General features: G+C 33.8%; 1 protein-coding gene across 1 annotated transcript; it reads right to left on the minus strand.

Annotated features, from left to right (window-relative positions):
- Positions 1 to 215: 215 nt before the first annotated feature.
- On the minus strand, positions 216 to 14,683 carry LOC148598213 (NADH dehydrogenase [ubiquinone] flavoprotein 1, mitochondrial-like). The gene is made up of 11 exons (XM_088561933.1): positions 14,561 to 14,683; positions 9,604 to 9,665; positions 8,282 to 8,371; positions 6,279 to 6,731; positions 5,612 to 5,737; positions 4,962 to 5,027; positions 3,544 to 3,710; positions 2,965 to 3,118; positions 1,521 to 1,575; positions 978 to 1,087; positions 216 to 537 (listed from the first exon to the last, which is right to left on the minus strand). Exons 1-11 carry the CDS (start codon positions 14,604 to 14,606, stop codon positions 454 to 456), a joined length of 1,413 nt encoding a protein of 470 aa, XP_088418059.1. The 5' UTR covers positions 14,607 to 14,683; the 3' UTR covers positions 216 to 453.
- Positions 14,684 to 23,151: the final 8,468 nt, after the last annotated feature.

Raw genomic sequence — 23,151 nt, forward strand, 5'->3', positions numbered from 1 at the left:
GTTCTTATTTTCTCATTTAACAATACCAAAATGTAGTTTTTTGTGTTAAGCAATTATATTTTGAATGAAGATTTCATTAAAGGTTATTCAAACCGACTTTTCACCAATAATACTGTTAAACCAGTAACCATTTTTGCAATATATCGGTAAGTCGAATTTCAAACACAAGGTTGACAATCCTGACCTGTTTTTATATGAATGAATGACAAAGCATAAACAATTATAAATTTAATTGTATACATTTTCATAAAACCACATTAAATATCTATGTACAAACAATATTTCTGCAAAAAAAAAACAATTGTTTTAGTTGGTGAAACTTCTTTTCCTATTTATGCCAACAAAATATTTCCATTCCATGGGTCTAAATATCACTTTTGCTTTGATACTAATGAGAGTCAGAAATACTCTTGTGTAAAGTTCAAAAGCTAGGTTGTTAAATGAGTTCAATATTTAGGCTGTGGCTTGTTTGGGTTGTTTTTCTTCATACTGCTTCATCCTATCCAGAATTACTGGTCTAAAATGACGGATAAGTCCCTGAAACGTAAATAACAATTTCTTTAACTACATGTAAAATAGCTATATATTTAGGCTCAGACCATTTTTTTTCCAGGAAGGGGGGGGGGGAGGCTGGGATTTTATCTTCAATAAAAAAAAAATCGTGAGAGCATAAAAAACATGTGTAATTTCATTTTCAGGTTAATTAATGATGTAAATATTGAATAATATTTTTTCCATGGCTGAGTAGTAAAACACATTGTACAGCTCAAATTAGGAATAATTTTATTTCCTAAAAAAAACCAAAAAAAACATGGATTTAAAAAGAAAATTAAAGGTGCTTCAATTCTACTTAAAAAGACAAAGTAATAGACTTTATTTTCACCAGAAATTTTACGGTTGATAGTTTTTATCTAAACACACACAAAGAGAAAGTAAAAAATTGACCCTCTATATAAAGAATATTGAGATCAACCAACCTGAACAGGCCATGCAGCTCCGTCACCAAGAGCGCAGATAGTGTGTCCTTCAATCTGTTTACTTATTTCATACAACATATCAATCTCTGATGGCTTAGCATTGCCAGACTCTAAAAAAAATAAAAAAAAAATAAATACATGTATATGATATTAAATGAATTAACCAGTAAGTGTCAGATACATGTACATATACTTCAAGCAAGAAATGAAGAAATGTAAATTTTTTGCCATAGTTGAATTTTTTTTAGTGTTTAAATCCTATGGTTGTTTAATTAACCATGATCAAAATATCAAAAGCAGCCATGTATACAATATACCAAATCTTTTCACGAGTTTGATTAAGAGAAACTGACAATACTTCGATCTATGCCGTAGTATTGGGAATAAATAATAGTTTACAAAAAAATCAGCTAAGTATATAATATATCAAATCTTGTCATGATTTACAGATACTGACAATATTTCAACTAAGCCGTAGTATTCAGAACACTACATGAAATGTTATCATAGTTTCTGCAAAAGCAGCAAAGTCCATGTACATACCAAATCTTTTCATGATTTTATACATCCATCCTGTACCTTCCCTACAAGGAGTACACTGAAAAAAAAATGGAGATAAATACAATTATTTTGATACTGTGCTGATATTAAATTCCCGATATCAATTGTCATGTCTTGTTAAAATTTCATTTGTTCATGGATTGTTTTATTGATGAATTCACCTCAGCTTCACATTTCTCAAAAGAAATTTTCAGTTTTGTCAAGAATTTGACTATGTGGTTTAAGGATGTAGACCTAGGGTAAGGGACACAACTCTCACAAATCATTGGAACGTTTGTGTAAAGCATTTCACATCAATCTCTTCTAAGCAACAAAGTAACTTGGATTGATTTCATTCTATTTCAAATGAAAGCTTGATAGGTTTTGGTGAAATTGAATATGATGCAAACATATCACTGATTTTGAGAATATGTCCCTTACCTCAGGTCTACCTCCTTAATAGAACAAAAAAATGTTGGTACCCTTCCCGCAAATTTCTACCACAGTACTTAAGATCATAATTTATTTTTTTTTGTGATTCTTCTTCATTTGATAATAATATTAAAAGGCAAATGCACACTTAATTCAAGAAATGGCAGGTGTCCAGTTAAAATGACCATATGAAGGCAAATTTATGCCCACTTATCTTCACCATGTATATCATTGAATGAGTGTACTTAATACATTTGATTATTTGACCAATAAAATGAAGTGTTACTAAATGTTTTTTGGTTGTTCAAAATTAGATATCTGGGTTAGTGTAACACCTTTATTTTGGCCCTAGACCAATAAACTACAACGTGTCTAAATCTTTTTGGTTGATCATAATTAAATATCTAGGTGAGTGTTACACCTCTAGTTTGCCTCTAGACCAATCAAATGTGATGGGTCTGAAGTCTTTTTGATATATAAAGGTGTGTGTGTAAAGCCTCAATTTTGCAACAAATTTAATTTCAAGTTTCATTAACACTCTTTGACAGAAATTACACTGTAACAAGAGGCAGATATCTAACACTTTTACAATAAAACAATGACATACAAGGTAAACATTCATACAAATAAATAGTATATTTTCATACAAATAAACGAACATTGTATGAACAACATATTGGCCAGCATAATCACGTTCAACAACTAAAAAAACTATTCATGATCAGGAAGCATGTGCTATCAAAAAAAATAAAAAAATAAATAAAATAATAGCATCTGAGTTCAGGTATTTTATATACGATGGGATTTAACATGTTACCAGAGACAGCTGGAATCTCATTATTCTTGAATGTAAGTTATAGTAACTACATGAGATCTTTGACAAACAATGCCAAATTTTTTAGCACTGGTATATTGCAAAACGACAACAGACCATTTCGAAGGTTCTATTCATATAATATACCAAAATGTACTTATCACGAATTTGGTATCAAGGTTGTCAAATAATATTCCTCACCTGTCCACAACTCTCATGCTTATAAAACTCAATGAGACGTGAGATACATCTTATCATATCAGCCTGGTTGTTCATTACGATCACAGCTGCTGTTCCCAGACCAGTCTGAGCCTGGATCAATCCATCGAAATCCATAGGTACATCTTCACATATACTACAAAGGTCAAAGTTCATTTATTAAAAGCAAAGAGTCGTAGCAAATAAGAAATGTGTCCAAGCACTAATCTAAAGCAGCACTAATTGTCAGTAAACCTCACTGCTGAGAATACTTTTTTTGCAATTTGAGTAATTATTTAAAAAAAAAATTTGGCTTTGAAATTTGAGACATTTCCAAGCACATGAAGCAATTTTCTACTTAGTAAAAGATATATTTCTTAAAGTATCCCTTTGAAATATCAATATTTTACATTCTTAGTGTGTCAATTTCATTTCAAGCTGATCTTTGTAATACTTAAAGCACATAATCAGTTCATTTTTGAAGGTGCAATTTTGTAAACAAACAAAATTTCTTGATGAAAATAAGATATCAACCTAAAACCTACTTGGTATGTTAAAAGAGAATTTTTTCACGCATCATACCTTTTTGGAATGACAGGGGTTGATGATCCTCCAGGAATGACTCCTTGTAAGTTATCCCAGCCTCCAATAACTCCTCCTGCATGTCGCTCAATAAGTTCTTTTAAGGGTATCGACATCTCTTCCTCCACTGTACAGGGGTTATTTACATGGCCAGATATGTTAAAGAGCTACAAATTGAACAACAAAAATATTCACAAAAAATGGTGACCTAAATCAAAGTAAAAATGGATTGTTCCATATCCCCCCTCCACCAAAAATGGTATGAAAACTCTCCCAAAAATTAAAGCATTGCCCATTGGTTACTGGTACATGCATTATTAATAACTGGCTTAGAATGGGAAAAAGATCACTCTCTTAATATTTAATGATTGCTGGTTAATCTTGACTAGAAAGTGAGATTCGTGGCAATTACTTTCAGTATAAGTTTTATCCTAACCTTTTGAAAAATGTAGAAGTGAGAGCATACACAAGTGTAATGGATGGATATGGATATTTCTCCCAAATCTCAGGGTCCACTGAAAAGACCCTTTTACAGTTGAAATTATTTCAAAATAATGAAGAATTCCAAAAATCATTGCCTTACTCAGATTGTCATGTAAATATTTCCCAAAAAAGATTTTTAAAGGACCTTTCCCAGATAAACCCCTGATGGATGGACATACAGCATTTTTAGGTCCCCTCACCAAGTTGAAGCTGGAAACAATAGCTGTTAATTATGACGGTGGATGGCAAATTTAAAGGTTAAGGTCATCATAATTGACAGCTATTTAAAATTAAAACACATTGTCCAGAAGATCACACAGGTGTTCTGTGGTAGTTAAGTAGGACACACTGGAATAATGTAGGGCAGATTTCTACCTAGAGAGCTATTCAAACTACTCAGTAGCCTAGCTAGATTTGTATTGAAATTGGAACTGGTCTATTTCAACTAGCTGTAATGCTTCATGACACATTACTTCATGAACTAAATTCCTTAAATGCAAAATTTTTACAATAGTAAACATCTTTCAAGGCAAAGAAAAAGTCCCTCAAATCTTTCGCTGATTTGGAGGCCAGATCTTAATTTTATTTGCAGAAATAATAGAATATCATTGCGCTGAATAATTGCCAGAAACATATTTACTGGTTATAAAAGAGGTATTGAATGATATAAAAGGAATAACTTATGGAGTATATTTTCTTGTAATGTTCAGAAACAGTAAGGAAGGTCCTGGCATGAACTGGTGACATAAGATATTTTGATCCTGAAGGATAAAAAAACCCAAAACAGGGTTAGAAGACAAATTAGGTAGTTCTTGTAGATAATCTATGATCAGATGAAGTAAATTTAAAATGCTTTGTTAACAAGGATATCATCCTTTGACAACATGTTCTGTCTCTTTGATTAAAATTCCGGTGTTCTATCTTACAATACATACCTTGGTTCCACGGTTTCTTTCTCTACCAAAGCTGGCAAACCAACTGGCCCCTCTTCTGCATATACTCTACAAACAGTAACAATTATCACATTTATTACAGCAAATACAACAACATTGTTCGCATTTTTTACAGCAAAGTCAATGACAATGATCACACATTTATTAGTACAGCAAATACAATAATGATATTCAGGAGTTAGATTTGGTTCCTAAATGTACAATTGAGAACGAAATTCAACTTTCTATCATTCCAATTTACATATACATCTGATAAATAGTTTATTTCTCTATGCCTGTTTGTTTGTTGGGGTTTAACATCCGAGCAGCAATATTTCAGCTATATTCAGACGAATTTCTCTGTGTCAATCGTCCAATTATCAACTTTAGTATCACAATTTCTTCCTAAGAAATTTCATAAAAATCCCTTGAGAAGTTCATGTCTTGTGGACAGTTGAACATACAGAACTAGCAGTTTTAAGAGGTAAGACCTTCAAAACCAAATACATAATTTTGCAAAAAACACTTCAAGAACATAGTATACATAATTACATACTCTGCCAGCTTGCATACAATACATGGTCAAATAATTGCAGAAACCATCAATGAAAAAAAAAGATAACACCATAGTCTTCCATGAACAGATAACTTACTGGAGCTACAGCCACAGTTTCTACATTTGCAACTGTTGTAGGGCAGCCAAACACACCAACATCAGCTGGGAATGGTGGCTTTAGTCTGGGTTTCCCAGCTTTTCCTTCTAGAGATTCAATAAGTGACTGAAAAGATAGATGTCAAATGGTTCACCAGGGGTTTCATTGATTTTTTGCATTGCAGGTATCTTTGGTTATGTAGGAGATACTTTTCATCATTTTCTTTTCTAAATATATGAAATTTTAAATTCTGGAAAAGTACCTGGTACAGCCTCTTAATGGAAGTGCTGGTACAAATGGTACAGTTTACATTCAGTGAATGTGTAAAAAGATTTCAAAAGTGCTCTCCTTCTTGGTTTTGGGAATAACATTTCATGCTTTTTAGCATTTGGAAACTAGAACATCTAGTGTACATAACTGTTATTTTGAGGAATTACGTACAAATTTAAAGTTATTTGTTAGAGGAAATGACTTGTTTATGTTTTTTTGGTAACGAAACCATTGACATTGGCAACATTACTTGTTTCAAATATCTTAATTATGATGTTGGTCAAAAGTATGAAATTAAATAGAATGTACCAAGTTTAACAATGACACACGCACATGTCTGATTGAAAGTCCCAGACCTTGGACTAACCCTTATTTTAACTCATGGAAAGTTACTCACTGTTTCTTCTCCACATATATAAGCCCCAGCTCCACGATGAACGAAAACATCAAAGTCATAACCAGAACCACAGGCATTTTTACCAATAAGTCCTTTAGCATAAGCTTCCTTGATGGCCACCTGCAGGTTAGAAGCCTCATTGTAAAACTCTCCTCTTATATAAATGTATGCAGCAACAGCACCCATTGATTTTCCTGCAACTAAGCATCCTTCTACAAGTTTATGTGGGTCATGTCGCATAATTTCACGATCTTTGCACGTGCCTGGTTCACCCTCGTCTGCATTGACAACAAGATATTTGGGTCTGCCATCACTTGGCTTATTCATGAATCCCCATTTCATTCCTGTGGGGAAACCAGCACCACCTCTCCCCCTCAGTCCAGAATCTTTGATTTCTTGTAGGATCCATTCATGACCTTTCAGTAAAATTTCCTTGGTTTTGTACCAGTCTCCCTGTATTGTATTAAAATATTTAAACAAATATAGTGTTTCAATGTCCATGCCTCAGATGTGGATTCTAGAAGCCACCTAGATTCATCTTCTAAATAATTAAGTAACAGTCCACGTAAAATTCAGACACCACCATTAGTAAAGTGATTCATGATGAAGAAAAACCCACCAAACAAATGATGCTTTATCAGTCTACATATGCTATACTTTCACAGAACAATAACCATTTCTGCATTCCGATCTGCACTTTTTAAAAAAATCATAAATTCATCTCCCTCTAAAATCAACCAAATGAAACCAAATAAAGAAAGCTAACTCTTGCAAAAAGCCAATTTCATGCACAATCTATATCATTTTTTATCTCAATAGCGCAACAACCAAATGAATAACTAATCAGTAACTGTTTCTGAACAAGAAATAAAATTGAATTCGTTGAGTTTTTGACATGCATGAATTGTCTTCTGTCTGATTTTATAAAGACAGCTACTTAAGAAAAATAAATTAAGAACTAAAAGAAGGCCATAGAGTGATTATATTTTTCTGATGGAAGGACTGAAGGCATGCATACTTAGAACGACATTTGCCAGACATAACTATGTTCCTGCCCAATGACAAAGAAGTTATTTTTTTCTCTTTAAGAAACAGAAGTCATAACATTTATTTCCTTTCCTTTTTTTGTTTGATACAAAAAAAATATATGTAGTTCTAAGTATATAATCTGTGTATTGTATTAAGGAGGTAGACCTCGAGTAAGGGACACAACTCTTAAAAATCATGTTTGTATTCAACATTTTTCATCAATCTTATGTAAGCATCTACTTAACTTGGATTAACTTTATTCTGCTTCAAACGAAAGCTTGAGAGGCTTGATGAAATCGATAATAAAAACACATCACTGATTTCATGAGTTATGTCCCTTACCCTAGGTCTTCCTCCTTATTTTTCAATATACTACTATTTGTATACCATTAGTGTCCATTGAAAATGATAAACTAATCAGACATTTTCATAAAGGATCTGGTCAACCATCAAAATTATCAATTACAAACAATGAACTTGGATTCCAAACATCAGACAATTATTGTTTCTTCATGCACATGTACAAATCATGTCTAACCTTTCTACAAAACTTCATCAAAATCCATAGAGAAGTATAACAGATCATCAACTGGATGGTCAGATTGACAGAACAGGGGTTTTTGTATTGGCAATGGGTAGTGGTCTCTTAACATAACTTAGAAAGGCCCTACACCCTTTTGCCCTTTGAGCTTGACCCAATTTTCATGTTTTAATATAATTTCTTGGATTGAAAGATTAAAAGAGCCATAATCTGACAAAAGATGTAACAAAATATTGTCTAAACAGATAAGGAAAAGTTTTTTTTTCCAATGATGATTGACAACTATAGATCCTGATTTGATCTATCACCATTTCATAGACAGCTAATCACTTATCAATGATTAATTTCAACTGCATTATTAATTTGACAAATACCGTCAATTTAACTGGTTTACATATACATGTGAACTCCCACCTGATCTGCACCAACTTACCCTGGACTGAGCTCCTTTCAATTTCCAGTCATGTCTGCCATACAGATTAGTGAATATTCTGTCTTCATCTTTCAGTGGGCCAAATTTAGTCTACAAATCATGCATACAGAATATATTATCCAAGTTAACTAATATTACATTTATATATAAGCCATACAAATAATATGTCTGTTTAACAATATGGCTATATTCTTATATTAAAAAAATGGGTTGGTAGGTTGGAATTTTCATTTCATTTTTTTTGCACAGGTTTCACTCATTGAAAAATTAGTCTTGAAGAAAAATTTGACATTCCAGTTCCTTGTTCCTATATACATCCATGTTTATAATGAATCTGTGAAGAACCACTGTAATTACAGACTTGTCGTGTTTATCATATATCTATTAGGAACCAGTGTAATTACAGACTTGCCCTGTTTATCATAAATCTATTAGGAACCAGTGCGATTACAGACTTGTCGGGTTTATCATATATCTATTAGGAACCAGTGTAATTACAGACTTGTCGTGTTCATCATAAATCTACTGGGAACCAGTGTAATTACAGACTTGCCCCGTTTATCATAAATTTATTAGGAACCAGTGCAATTACAGACTTGTCGGGTTTATTATATATGTACTAGGAACCACAGTAATTACAGACCTGTCATTTTTATCATAAATCTACTGGGATTCACTGTAATTACAGACCTGTCGTGTTTATCATATATCTATAAGGAACCAGTGTAATTACAGACTAGTCGTGTTTATCATAAATCTATTAGGAACCAGTGTAATTAAAGACTTGTCGTTTTTATCATATATCTATTAGGAACCAGTGCGATTACAGACTTCCTGTCCAGATGACAATATTCATTAAATCTCAGCACTACATTTTTGTATAATGATAGTGCCATGGCTTGGTAGCCAATATGCTTTGGTGAATGTGAATAGCTGGAATGCACTTCTGTATTTAAATGGAAATGACCATTTTATATTGATCATGTTTATTTTTTTAACTTTCAGTTGATAGATTAAATGACATAAGGTTAAAGGAAAAATATGGTCTGTTGTGTAAGTGGAAAGAGACAAATATTTTTTTCATGGCCTTAGGTGTTGTGTTGTCAATTCAATTTTATTTTACATTGTCCAAAAAAAAAAAAAAAAAAAAAAAACCACCAACTTTTTGCTAGTCATAAATTAAACCTTGGAAAATGAGTAAAGAGTTTGATATTTAACTAACCCTAAAAATTAAGGCTGTAATAAAGAAATACATCATTTTTTTTTCTGCAGTGTTTCTAGAACACGTCCTTATTTAAAAGTTTCTTTCCCCCCACACAAACCTTTTCTGCTGGCTTAGATGCTGTACTGTTTTCTCTACATAACTGACTAATCTGTGGTAATACTGAAAAAATATGAAAATATTTAGTCAATATTTTAAGATCAACCTATCACAGTGTGACTTGTGCAGATTAAAACTACATTGTATTGAAGAAATTTGGAGGTGTGTCAATCAGAGATTTGACACTGTCAAATCTAGACTGAAGATGACACATCTTATATTAAAATATACGGTTATCTCAATTCTAATACAACTTCTTAATATACACGTTTCTGAAAATAACAATTTATAACATCCAATTTACAATGTATATGAATTGATCATCTGTTATTTTACATAACAAAACCATGTTCGGATCTTCTATCAGCATTCAATCAAAAATAAGTTGTCAAAACATCAAAAACAGAGACATGCAAAAAGTTATTGGTCACACCTAAATTTCCTATTACTTACTATGTAAAATCATGCTTTTTCAAAAAAATTGTCAATAAAATACTTATCAGCAGATTTTGAAGAATGTTAAACCAAACAAGATGTTTTCAAAATGTTGGAAATTTTTTATCAACAACATATTTGTCCAGTGATGGACACGTTTTTAAACTAACAGTCGGCATTCCAATGGGAACAAATTGTGCTCCTCTACTCACTGACCTTCACTTTGTATTCGTTCACTCTTATGAGGCTAACTTTATAGCTGATCTAATCCAAAGGAAAGCACATTGTTTAGCCTGACCCTTTGATCTCGGTTTCCACTATATACATTACTGTTAAATAATCCTAGTTTCGGGGATTTTATACATTGCATCTATCCCTAAGAACTGGAGGAAGATATTACAGACGGAATCAGGACAAAAGCCCCCTACGAGAAATATTTTCATCAATTGTAAAATTTGAAATTTAATTTCTACATTGTTAACATTTTTACTTTTTAGTTTCTTTTTAAGACAATATTTTATTAATAAAATGATAACAGTTGTCAAATATACATTCTTTAAAAAGGAAATATATCTAAAACAGTCATTTTGTTTTCTTTTTAAAAAGTGTATTACCGGCAGCTTTTTCTTATTTCATTGATGAAATATCAAATGATTCTGGTAATAAGAAATACAATATCAAATATAAGTATACCCTTGAAAAAATTACACAGAAATTGAACCATTTTAATACAAACAAAAACTTCCTAAAAAACTAAACAGAATTAAAAACTACACACAAAAAAAAGATTGATTGATTGATTGTTGGGGTTTAACGTCCGAGCAGCAATATTTCAGCTATATTCGGACAATCAACATGAAATGGATGATAAAATGAACATGAAATGATGATGAAATGAAAAAAAAGGGATGGGACACAAGGATAATAGGGTCGAAAAATTTTGATTGCCACTAGAAAAAGGGAGGGATGGGTAAGGTCGGGCAATTTAGCCTCCTGTGGCGGAGCGCAAAGGTTCCTACTCCTATTGAATACCACAGTAGGGTTCTTTAACGTGCGAGGAACGTAGCATCTTTCCCAACACGGTGCACCACTATGGTTTGCGGTCAGGTTTTCCATTTTATAGCCTGACAACCCCATCATGTAACACGCCAGGGATACCCCATTCAACCACCTGGGGCACACATCCCAGTTGCTCTGTGGGCAGAGCACCTAGCCCCCGGCTAGGATTCTGAGCACTAATTAGTCGCCTTTTATTACAAGCTTAGTGCTGCTGCAGGCCTATTCTTTTAACACCCTGACCACAAAAAAAAAGACAAACATAAATAAAATGCAATACCAATATAAAAGGAACAGTCACAAAAAAGAAAAACAAAAAAACAGACAAAAATAAACAAAAGTAAATATATATTTTTACATTAACATTAAGCTTATTATAAGATGCGGGGCTTTTATCTGGGTGAGGGGGGCTTATTTCCTAGACTCACTACAGACACTACAGTCATGGATTGTTACAGCTTTTCCATCTGCACTGTGAGAACCCATTTGTTCAACATGTCATAGTTTTCCTGTCCTCTTTCGTCTACCCAGAACTGGGCAGCATGGTGGGTGTGTCTGGGAAACTAGAAGAGGACGCTTAAGGCTAAAAACCACTAATTCCACTTCCCATAGGCTTCTATGCTAATTTCACAATATTCAATGGCTTCTCTGGACTTTACCTTAACTTTAACCTGCAGATGACTATATATCAGCAAGATTCTACATATGTCAGCTCACAATCCTCAGAATGGCATGTGGGGTTAGCAGACTTGCAGTGCAGTACTGGTCACCGGAAGTGAAGGGTCTATAAATAGCATGGGAAATCCCAGTGTTTTCACAAGATAGGGGTATATTTAAAAATCATTATGGAGATTAGGCTTCACATCACAAGAAGCAAAATGCACCTATAAAATGTACAGAAATGTTTTTCCTTTCAGAAACTGTTTCAATTTTTTAAATAAGATGAGAACTTTTTTCACAGCACTATGAGGAACAGGGGTAATTTTTGCGTAGGACTATTTTTGCGTACGTTCCGAATGCTCATTGGTTGAATTGGTGGTCTGTAACCTAAAGAGTCACTTTTTTGTCTTAGAAAAAATAAAGAACTATACAGGTATCTTCCTACACACATACTGAATGCATTTGCAAAGTTTCAGTGAAATGTGACAAGCACTTTTTTAAATATTTGATTTTTAAATATAGGGTAACCAAGTTGTGCGAGCAAAAAAGTGACAATATTCTACCATACTTAAATGCATTAAATATTTGCAAAGAACTTTTTCTGACTTTTCAAATAAAAAATATCAATCACAACTTGTTTTTTAACAATATTAATGAAGAAATAGTTTTAAAAGTAATCATTTTCTGAGAAATTGGTCTATTTCTAAAAATTTATTTCTGACATGCCTCCCCCTTTTTCTTGATCACATGTCAAAAATCCTAAATCTTTAAATTTTCACAAAAGGTGATATATTTGGCTTTAAATTTGTAAATACAGTGTTTTCACATTAAAACATGACCAGTAAAGGGCACCTAAAGCAAAAAAAGTGCTCAATAATGGATTTTCCATGTTGCCATAGGGGAATGCTTATATGGCCTTAACCGCAATAATGAAAGTGAGTTTTTCCTCATTTCTAACCTAATTTTTGCTCAAATCTACACAAAACTTGATTTCAAGTGCTTATTACTACCATGTTTAGGTAAATATAGCCCTCAAAGTTTAATATTTGATATTTTTACTAAATTTTCTACACTTTTTACAAGATAGGACATAAAAATCAGCCAAAAAGACCAATTTTCCATAATTTGGACCTATAACTTAAAAAAATGCATATTTTGAAGGATTTTTGTAGTGTATTCCTCTCATGGCAAAGTTAACAAGATCTTCAAGTAGTTTAAAGCTATTTCAAGAAACTTTTCATTTTGCCATGGCTTCAACTTAAGGCTAAAAACCACTAATTCCACTTCCCATAGGCTTCTATGCTAATTTCACAATATTCAATGGCTTCTCTGGACTTTACCTTAACTTTAACCTGCAGATGACTATATATCAGCAAGATTCTACATATGTCAGCTCACAATCCTCAGAATGGCATGTGGGGTTAGCAGACTTGCAGTGCAGTACTGGTCACCGGAAGTGAAGGGTCTATAAATAGCATGGGAAATCCCAGTGTTTTCACAAGATAGGGGTATATTTAAAAATCATTATGGAGATTAGGCTTCACATCACAAGAAGCAAAATGCACCTATAAAATGTACAGAAATGTTTTTCCTTTCAGAAACTGTTTCAATTTTTTAAATAAGATGAGAACTTTTTTCACAGCACTATGAGGAACAGGGGTAATTTTTGCGTAGGACTATTTTTGCGTACGTTCCGAATGCTCATTGGTTGAATTGGTGGTCTGTAACCTTATACTTCAACTGCACCTGGTCCACGATTTCAGTTTTTAGTGGAGTCTTGAGTTCTTGATTAAATCCTTTTGATTTCTGCTAGAATCTTGGTTCCCTTGAATAACCCTTACCATTAATAAGAAAAATTAAAGTTACCGGTATATATTTGACGAGATTCTAAATTATCATTTTCAGAAGGGTCAGAGAGTTAAGCAAAAAAAAAGTGTCAAAAATTTAGTTGGAAATAGTGTAAAATTGTAACATCAATATTTTTTAGGGATAATTACTGTAAAATCCTTTTCAAAATAAACAGTATAATTTCAGATATTTTTCTACAAATTGTGAAAAATCATGAAAATAAAATATGTTACATAAGATAGTACATTTTTTGTCTTTAATTCTGAGTATAAACTTTTTTCCCATGAGAGGAAGAAAATTTGGTTGATGAGAATAATCTTAGAATTGTAGAACTTTGCATGAATGGTTTCAGGAACTGAACCTGTTGTCTAATGCAGGTAAAGATTCAGGAAAGGTAAAGGTAAATTTAACTTCATGTCAGTGAATACACATGAGTGTACAAGTCAACAGTTAAAATTAGCTCTGTAGAGCTTTATAACCAACAGTGAGATTTATGATTGTTTGTTTACTGTGAGCTTCCTGCATGGTCACCAGCTGGCTAGTATGGGAGGATAGCCCGAAATTCTGGGCTTAGAAAATCAGTGTAACTCCTGGGCTAGGGAAAGTGCCTGGAAACCTGGACACTTGTAGGAATCGAATCCACAGATGTGTCAACCCCGTGTGGGGCCGTGATTACAAGTCCAATGCCTTGAACAGTAGGCCACCCTACCATGATTTTCATAGCAATAAGAAGAGCACTGTCTAAAAAAAAATCAAATGTACATCTACACCTATCTTAACAGACTCCAAACGGTGTTGACTGTTTTACATGCATTACGTATACTGACAGTATTACTGTATATGTACAAACTGTTCGAAGACAGGCGTTACCGTTAAGAAGTAGAAACCTACCTTCTTAACAAAATATGTGTTGGTTAAGGAATTAACAAAGCGCTAACTTGGTCAGACATTTTTATTACCTGACTGTAATTTGAAGGGCTGAGATATTCTGCATAAACTGGACATTGTTTTCCTTCGCCCTGTCCTTGATTTTGTAACACACTGAATCGAATAGTGCTTTGATATATACGTAATTATCCTAATTTTAAAGCATTCTAGTGACCTGGCGTTTGGCAGCAAGAGTTATCCCGCTTTCATTACATAAATGTGAAAAAAATCTCTTTACATAAGCTTCAGAATATTTACGCAACACCGTCACGTAATAAAATAATATATTTCACCAGGGAAAGTTGAGGTTTATTTTAATTAAGTTATTTGTAAACACTAAGATATTTAAGTTTCCTTCTTATTCATATTTCACAAATAGGGTCCTACTAAACAGCACCCGGGGGCGCCCGGTGAGGAAAGGTGACAGCACATACCCGTAGAATTCAAAAAGCGCCAGGGGAATACAATTCCTGAAAAAGACATGCTATGGACCATGAGCAGCATGACTCCCTCCCCATTGGGATTCTTGTGGATCTCTACATCATTCATCATCCAGTATGTAGAACGTTTAGGACTAAATGAAATCTCGTTAATAATATTTAGTCCGTACGGAAACCGATTAGTGTCAGGTGCAGTTTTTTTTTACTGAGCTAACTGGTTATATCTACTTGTAACTTACTGGTTATGTGCATTTACTAACTGATATCCACTTACTTATGACTAGGTAAAGTGGACAAAAATGCCTATTTATTAATATTTATAAATAATTTTAAATATTTGTATTTCATTTGTTAATATTTATAATCATAAATATTTATAAATCATTTATTAATATTTATAATTGAATTATAAATATTAATACATGCATTATAAATATTTATAAATAAATTATAAAAAATATGACACCGAACAAACGGCTGAATATCCTTGCGATACGGGAACCTATCAGAGTCAGAACATGGAACGTGCTTATCATGTACGAGAGAGGAAAAGTGCAAATATTACAAAGGAGAAGGGTGCTACAATTTAGAAATCCTAGAACTTTGTGAAAATAGATGGATTGAAGCTGGCAAGATTAGATAAAATACAAATGAGACTATCGTTTATTCATGTCACTGTAATAAAAATGCAAATCATACCAAAGATGTAGGCATCTAGTCAGATCTCTCATAGGATGGAAAATGATGAATTAAAATATATCAAATATATGATAGAGTAATCAAGGGAACCAAGGTTATAGCGGTAATCAAAAGAATGTAATCCAGGGACAAAGACCAGACATGGAAAACAGACATATACAACAAAGAACATAAAGTAACTAAAATCATACATACAAAGTAACAAAAGTAAATGAGCAACTCGGACTCCACTAAAAACTGGGAGCATGCACCAGGTGGACTGGTAGGGTAAGCGTCCTCTGCTTTTCTAGAAACACCTGCCGAGGTGCTCATAAAAAGTCAAGTCCGGGGTAGACAAACGAGGAAAGGAAAACTATGACCCGTTGAATAAATCAATTTTCATGGTGCTGATGGATACACCATAACGATCCACGAGTTCATGATGACGACCATAAAACTTCTGTAGTGATGACTTCAATCTTGTAGCAACATAACCCTGTTCCAGAAGCCTATTTGTTAGAGTTCTAGCGCGATACAAAAAGTCTGCGTAGTTTCGGCAAGCTCTAGCATAACGTATGAGTTGTGATATGAACACTCCATACGCAGGAGTCGAAGGGATGTTGCCATATATGATGTTATGTATTTTCCACCGACCAACGATGCAGAAGAAGAAGAAAAAGAGCATTTTTATGACAGGCTGCAAACCATAGCATCATTAGTAAACGAGTGTAGAAAAGGAGATCACACTACTAATGGGAGACTTCTATGCCAAGGTGGGATGTAATAACACTGGATATGAAGACACCATGGAAAAACATGGAGTTGGAATCATGGACGAGAATGGAGCCCATCTGGCTACATTTTTTCCCACACAAAGAAAACATGGAGTTGGAATCATGGACGAGAATGGAATCCATATGGCTACAATTTTTCCCACACAAAGAACTACACAAAACCACTTGGATATCACATGATTGTATCACTAAATGTAAAAAAAAAATTGTCATAGCTACATAAATTGAAAATTCAGAAGACTGCTACAAGACGTCAGAGTAAAAAGGAGTGTAGATGCATCACAAGATCATCATTTTATTTAGTGATAGACAAAATCCAAATCAAACTCAAAAGATACAGAGACAATAATGCTACAAGATGGACAAGTGCAAAACAGGCAGCTTCAGGAGAGACATCAGATGACACTTTTAGAGAAATTATAAGTCATAACACTGAAAGAAGAAAGATTAAGGTGAAAGGTGTGAAGCATTAAAGAAGCGTACATTTTTGGTAGAAAAGACTGTGGGGAAAAAAGGAGGCAAGCGACAATCCATGGATAAGACAGTCAACCATGAAAACCAGGAAGAGAGAAAACACATCAACACCAGTCTACTTAAGGCTAACACAAGAAAAGTAGATACCAAGGAGAAACATACTGAAGTCAAGAGGAAGGGGAGAGAAGATTTTTGAAGATCTGGCCACACAGAGATAGCGGTTGAAACAAGAAACATGATAGAATCATTCAGTATCACATGGTTACTATCCGGATAACAATCTGCTCATGAAAAGCCAATGAAGAACACTAATTGAAATATTTTATCATCAGCAGACGAGAAAATTTAAAAATGGAAAGACCACTTTGAAGAACTGTTTAACAGGCCATCAACAGAGACAACAGACAACATACTTTCAGAAGAAATAACATCCACATTACCTTCGCTCCACCAAGGAAAGAGGAGGTACGAAAAGAAAGCTATTAAGTTCCTAAATACGAAAAATTGCTACACTAAGGATAATCATACACTATAGAACAATCTCTAGAACGGCACTCGCCACTGTACATTAATTTTGTTGACTTTCAAAACGCATTTGGCAGTGTTGATAGAAGACCACAATGGAACAGCATGAGACATTACGGAATAATAGAGAAATATGAAGTTATCATCTGTAACACGAATGTATGACATGCAGAGTACATGGTGGAGATGAGACAGAGAAAATCCCAATTAGAACAGGAGTTTGTCAGGGCTGCTTTTTGTCACCCTTCGAGTTCTTATTGGCAATCGATTCAATCATGAAAAAGAGCATCTCCAACAGAATGAATGGAATCCAGTAAATCCTAACGGATCAGCTCGATGATCTTGATTTTGCCGATGATCTGGCACTTCTCTCCCACAAACATAGTGTAGTAAAGTCAATTAATGATGCCATTTGAATTCCGTTACATAGTAATTAACCTTGACAGATCACAAATACATTAACCCCTGGTCAGATGAGCTGATTTTTATCTTATACACCTGCTACAGTTTTATGGTTAACATTTAATGTTCTGATTAACATAAGAGGTATGTATGTGTTAAAGAAGCCACATGTTAGAATTAAGGTAGACTTTAATTCAATATTTTAATATATGTGATCCAACGCTACAACATATAAATTGGCGACGATGATGCACTTAATTAAGTAATTGAAGTAAATGTTGAACTTTGACAAAGCCGACTTACGGAAGATTGGAGTCGTATGAAGAATCTGAAGATTGGATCCAGTATGTCGAACGTTTGGGACATTAGTTCATTGCTTATGTCATAGACGATTAGAAAAACAAAGAAACAGTTTTCTGAGTGTATGTGGACAAAAAAAGTTAATACGAGATTTAGTTACGCCAGGAAAACCAACAGACAAAAGTTATGAAGAATTATCAAAGCTAGTAAAAGAACACGAACAACCTAAACCATCTGATATTATCCAGAGACTTAAGGAGGTAGACCTTGGGTAAGGGACATAACTCGTGAAGTCAGTTATATGTTTGTATCATATTCAATTTCAGCAAAACCTTTCGAGCTTTTCTCTGAACAGAATGAAATCAGTCAAAGTCACTTTGATGCTTACACGAGATTGATGTAAAATAATGAATACAAACGTTCCAATGATTTTTAAGAGTTGTGTCCCTTACCCTAGATCTACCTCCTTAAATTTAGAAGCAGGAGTAAACAGCCAAATGAATCGGTGAGAACTTTTTTGACAGAGTTAAGCAGTCTGACTGAACATTTTAAATTATGGAGCTTCGCTAAATGTACAGATTCGTGATAGATTGGTTGTAGGAATAAACAGCGACAGAATACAGAGGAGATTGTTAGCTGAGCCATATCTGACATTTGATAAAGCGTTGGAAATAACTACCGCAATGGAAACGGCAAAGAGAAATGCTTACGATATCCAACCGAGTGGGAAGGTTTCATAATTGAATGTGATCAACCGAGTATAGTCAAATCTAAGGAACACGAACAATGAAAAAACATAAACGTTAACAATCCACAGTATACTCAGGTGGGGAGAAATTCATCAGCCGTTTGAATGTAAATTAAAGGTTGCAAAATGTCACAGCTGTAAAAAAGAGGATGTATTGCTAAGAGGTGCGGACGTAATGCTAATGGGAAATACCCGAAACCCGTGTCCAATCGAAAACAGCGTGCACAGTATATTGATGGGAATATAATCGAAAGCACAAAAATATCCAAAACCGAAAACTGAAGATTTATAAACTACATTGTCGGGAGGTGAATTGTATATATGCGACATTAGATCCTACACAAGCGTACCAACAAATTGATCTTGAAGAAAACTCGTAGAATTATACAACAATTAACAAACACAAAGGAATTTATCAAAACAAACGCTTACAATTTGGAAAATTCCGTCAAGTCCAGGCATATTTTACAAGGAATATCGCATGTCTTGTTTCGTGTAGATGGCATTCCCATCACAGGCAGAAACCGAACTGAACATCTAGAGACATTGCATCAAGTATAAGAAAGTTGGAGTCAGTGTGAACAAAGCGAAATGTAAATTTCTAGTACTTGAAGTTATTAACCTTGGCTTTAAGATCAACAAAGAAGAGATATATCTTGTAGAAAACAAAGTACAAGCTGTCAAAGATGCACCATACACTACAAATGTAACGGAGTTAAAAGCATATCTTGGAATGTTGAACTATTATAACAGTTTCTTACCTCAGATTTCAACGTTACCGCAGCCGTTGCATGCAGTGTTACACAAACAAACACCATGGAAATAGGGAAATGCAAAAGAGAAGACTTTTAATGATTCAAAGAAGTTGTTAATGTCAGATAAAGTGTTAGTATATTGTGACCTAGAGAATGACTTGATTTTTCAATGTGATGCTTCACCCTATGGTGTAGGTGTGTTACTTAGTCATAGGACTCATAAGGGTGATCAGCCTACTGTATATGCCTCTAGAACATTGTGTCAAGCCGAAAAAAATATTCACAGCTAGAAAGGGAAAGGCTAGGTATTATCTTTAGAGTTAAGAAATTCCACCAGACTGAGTACATCTACGAACACCCTGTGACAATTGAGGACGATCATAAGCCGTTAGTGGGTTTATTCCGAGAAGACAGATCTGTACTGACAATGGCTGCATCGCCAAAAAAGAGGCAGAGATTGGCATTGACTCTGGCAACATATGAATATACGATTATATATAGGACTGCTAGCGATAATGGTAATACTGACGCAGGGGATACTGTACTGCTAATGGATCATTTAGAAAATACATATGTAAATGATCAAATGACTGAGAAATGGACTAGGAAAGACACGTTATTGGCAACTTTGAAGAGATATGTAATGAACGGTTGGTCCATTAATATGTCCAAGTGATAAAATGCAATAGTATTTGAATCGTGGAGATGAGTTAAGTGTCGGAAACGGATGTAATTTTGTGGGATGGAAGAGTTATATTCCATGAATAATAATGAATTCCGTGAATGTATGCTAACTGAATTAATATAAAGGACTTCCGGGAATAACAAGAATGAAAAGTTTGTCAAGGAATTATGTTTGCTGGCCAGGTTTATACAATGACAAAAACTGTAGCAAATTGTTTCAATTGTCAGCAAAACAGAAAAAAATGCCACCCTATGCACCTTTATATGGAAAAATCCAAGACGTCCGTGTTATAGATCCATTTAATCGAATTTCGCGGGACAGTTCCTGTAATTGTTAACGCGTATTCAAAATGGATAGAGGTAGAAATCATGACCACGATGACTAGCAGAGCTATTATACATAAATTACAGTCAGTGTTTGTTTCTTATGGATTTTGTAATGTAACAGTAACAGATAATGTCAGTGCATTTACATGTACAGATTTTGAAGAATTTGTCAGACAAAAAATGGAATAAAACATCATAAATCAGCTCCGTACCACCCGGCAAGCAATGGTTGTGCTGATAGAGCAGTTCTGACTTTTAAAGATGGAATGAAGAAGATAAAATCAACCAGGAACTGTACAAGTTAAATTAGATATTTTCTTATTCTTGTACCGTAGTACTCCACAAATGGCTACTGGAATAGCACTATGTGAATTGTTGATGGAGAGAACAATTAAGTCAAAGCTTGATTTAGTTTTTTTTTCAAACACAGACAATAAAATGGACCATAAGCAAAGAAAACAGAAAGAAAATCATGACAAAAATCAAAACCAGGATTGATTGAAGTTGGAGATACCGTTTGTAAAGAGCTTTTCTAAGACTCCAAAAGATAAGTAGTTTATGGTAATTATAAAACAACATACAGGGCTCTTTGCGTTCAAAATTGAATTGAATGACGGACAAATTGTACGCATGTATATTGATCATATCAAAAGAAGAAATGAGAACTGTAGTCAAGATAAGAACAATAACGCGTTACCTAACGGATAATATGAACATGACATTGTCATCCAGGGGAGGAGTGAAAATGCTGATGCCAAAGAGGAAATCGTACAATGCCCGAGGAAGCACCAAATCGTTATTCAAAACTTCAAAACGAATGAGAAAATTACCATGATTGGTGATAAAAAGGTGCATAACAATCTGGTCTATCATTCTCAGTACATTTAGTACTTCTATACTAGTTTAGTTTTGATAGTGTAGTGTTAAGAAAAGTAGCGAATTGCTTCATGTTGGATTAAAAACATTTTGCATAATTTCAATTGATCATTTAAAATAAAGTTCAATGAGAGCTGACTAATTTTATTGAATGGACATATTGTTACATGTGTGATTTGACATTTCTATACATGTACTTTATATTTAGACTAAAGGTCAATTATAAGTTCAGAATAGACATTAACTTTCTAGACTGCAATATGTGTTTAACTGTATTTCAATTTAAGAGTGGGGGGAATGTAGTAACGTCAACTAATATGTCATTTGAATTCCGTTATACAGTAATTAACCTTGACAGATCAAAGACACGTTAACTTCTGGTCAACTTAGCTAATGTTTATATTATGCACATGCTGCAATTTTATGGTTAACACTTAATGTTCTGATTCATGTAAGTAGTCTGTATTGTAGTTGTTAAGCACGTTACAATTATATTAAATACTTTAACTTAATATTTTAATATATGTAAGCATAGTTACCACACATAGGCACACTCAAACAAAAACAGCACTCACAGAGGAAGCAACTGCGACAATTGGGGTCAAAATCAACAAAGAAAAAATGAAGATAATGCATATATACACTAATAAAGCTGATCCTATCAAAATTATAGATGGAGATATAGAAGACGTAAAACAATTCACCTACCTTGGCAGCCAAGTCAATACCACTGGCGGCACTGAAAATGACATCAAAGTCAGAATCAGTAAAGCACGAATTGTCTTCAAGCTATTAAAAAAAATGGGAATGCCAGAGAGATCACCAGAAACACCAAATGAAAGGTCTTCAAATGAACTGTCAGGGCTGTCTAATTTTATGGATCCAGAAACCTAAACATTAGCTGCCACCTCAAATGCAGATAAAGAAAAGAAAGTGCACCGGAATGGGACACATCAACTTAGGAAGCACCTGGGAAAAATAATTATATATAACAAGGCAGTCACTTCAATGGAATCCTCATGGAAAGAAAGAAAGACTACATCCAAGGAACACCAGGAGAAGATCAGTTGAAGACGGAATGAAAACAGCTGGATACTACTGGAATACCATGACTCAGCACGCCCAAAACCGAGTGAGATGGAGTTTGCCAGTGACCCATATTTTGACAATGAGTAAACAAGGTATAAGTCAAAGTCAGTATATGTGTACTATCAATTATTAGATTTCTAACAATAAAAAATTTACTTTTTATCATATAAGCATGATACAAGGTTATAAATTTTCTTAACAAGAATATATATATATATATATATATATATATATATATATATATATATATATATATATATATATATATTCATTAATCCTGACACTGAAGTAAGAAATGGACTTCATTCTCATATATCATTTATACCTAATGTACATTTTCGTTCATTTGCATGGACTCCCTTGCTTACATCTACCTACTTCAGTTTCTAATTTGTGAGACTTATTTTTAGCTTTGTTAATAAATTAAAGTTTCCTCCTTACAATTTCCATGCGATAGATATTTTTCAAATGAGCCACAAATGGTACCCAATCCTTGTCTCTTTTTTACTCTTCCGGACGCAGTAGGTTGTA

This window comes from Perna viridis, chromosome 14, assembly GCF_037379345.1.
Source record: "Perna viridis isolate PV_CMFRI_1.1 ecotype Kerala chromosome 14, ASM3737934v1, whole genome shotgun sequence".
NCBI classification, from domain to species: Eukaryota; Metazoa; Mollusca; class Bivalvia; order Mytilida; family Mytilidae; genus Perna; species Perna viridis.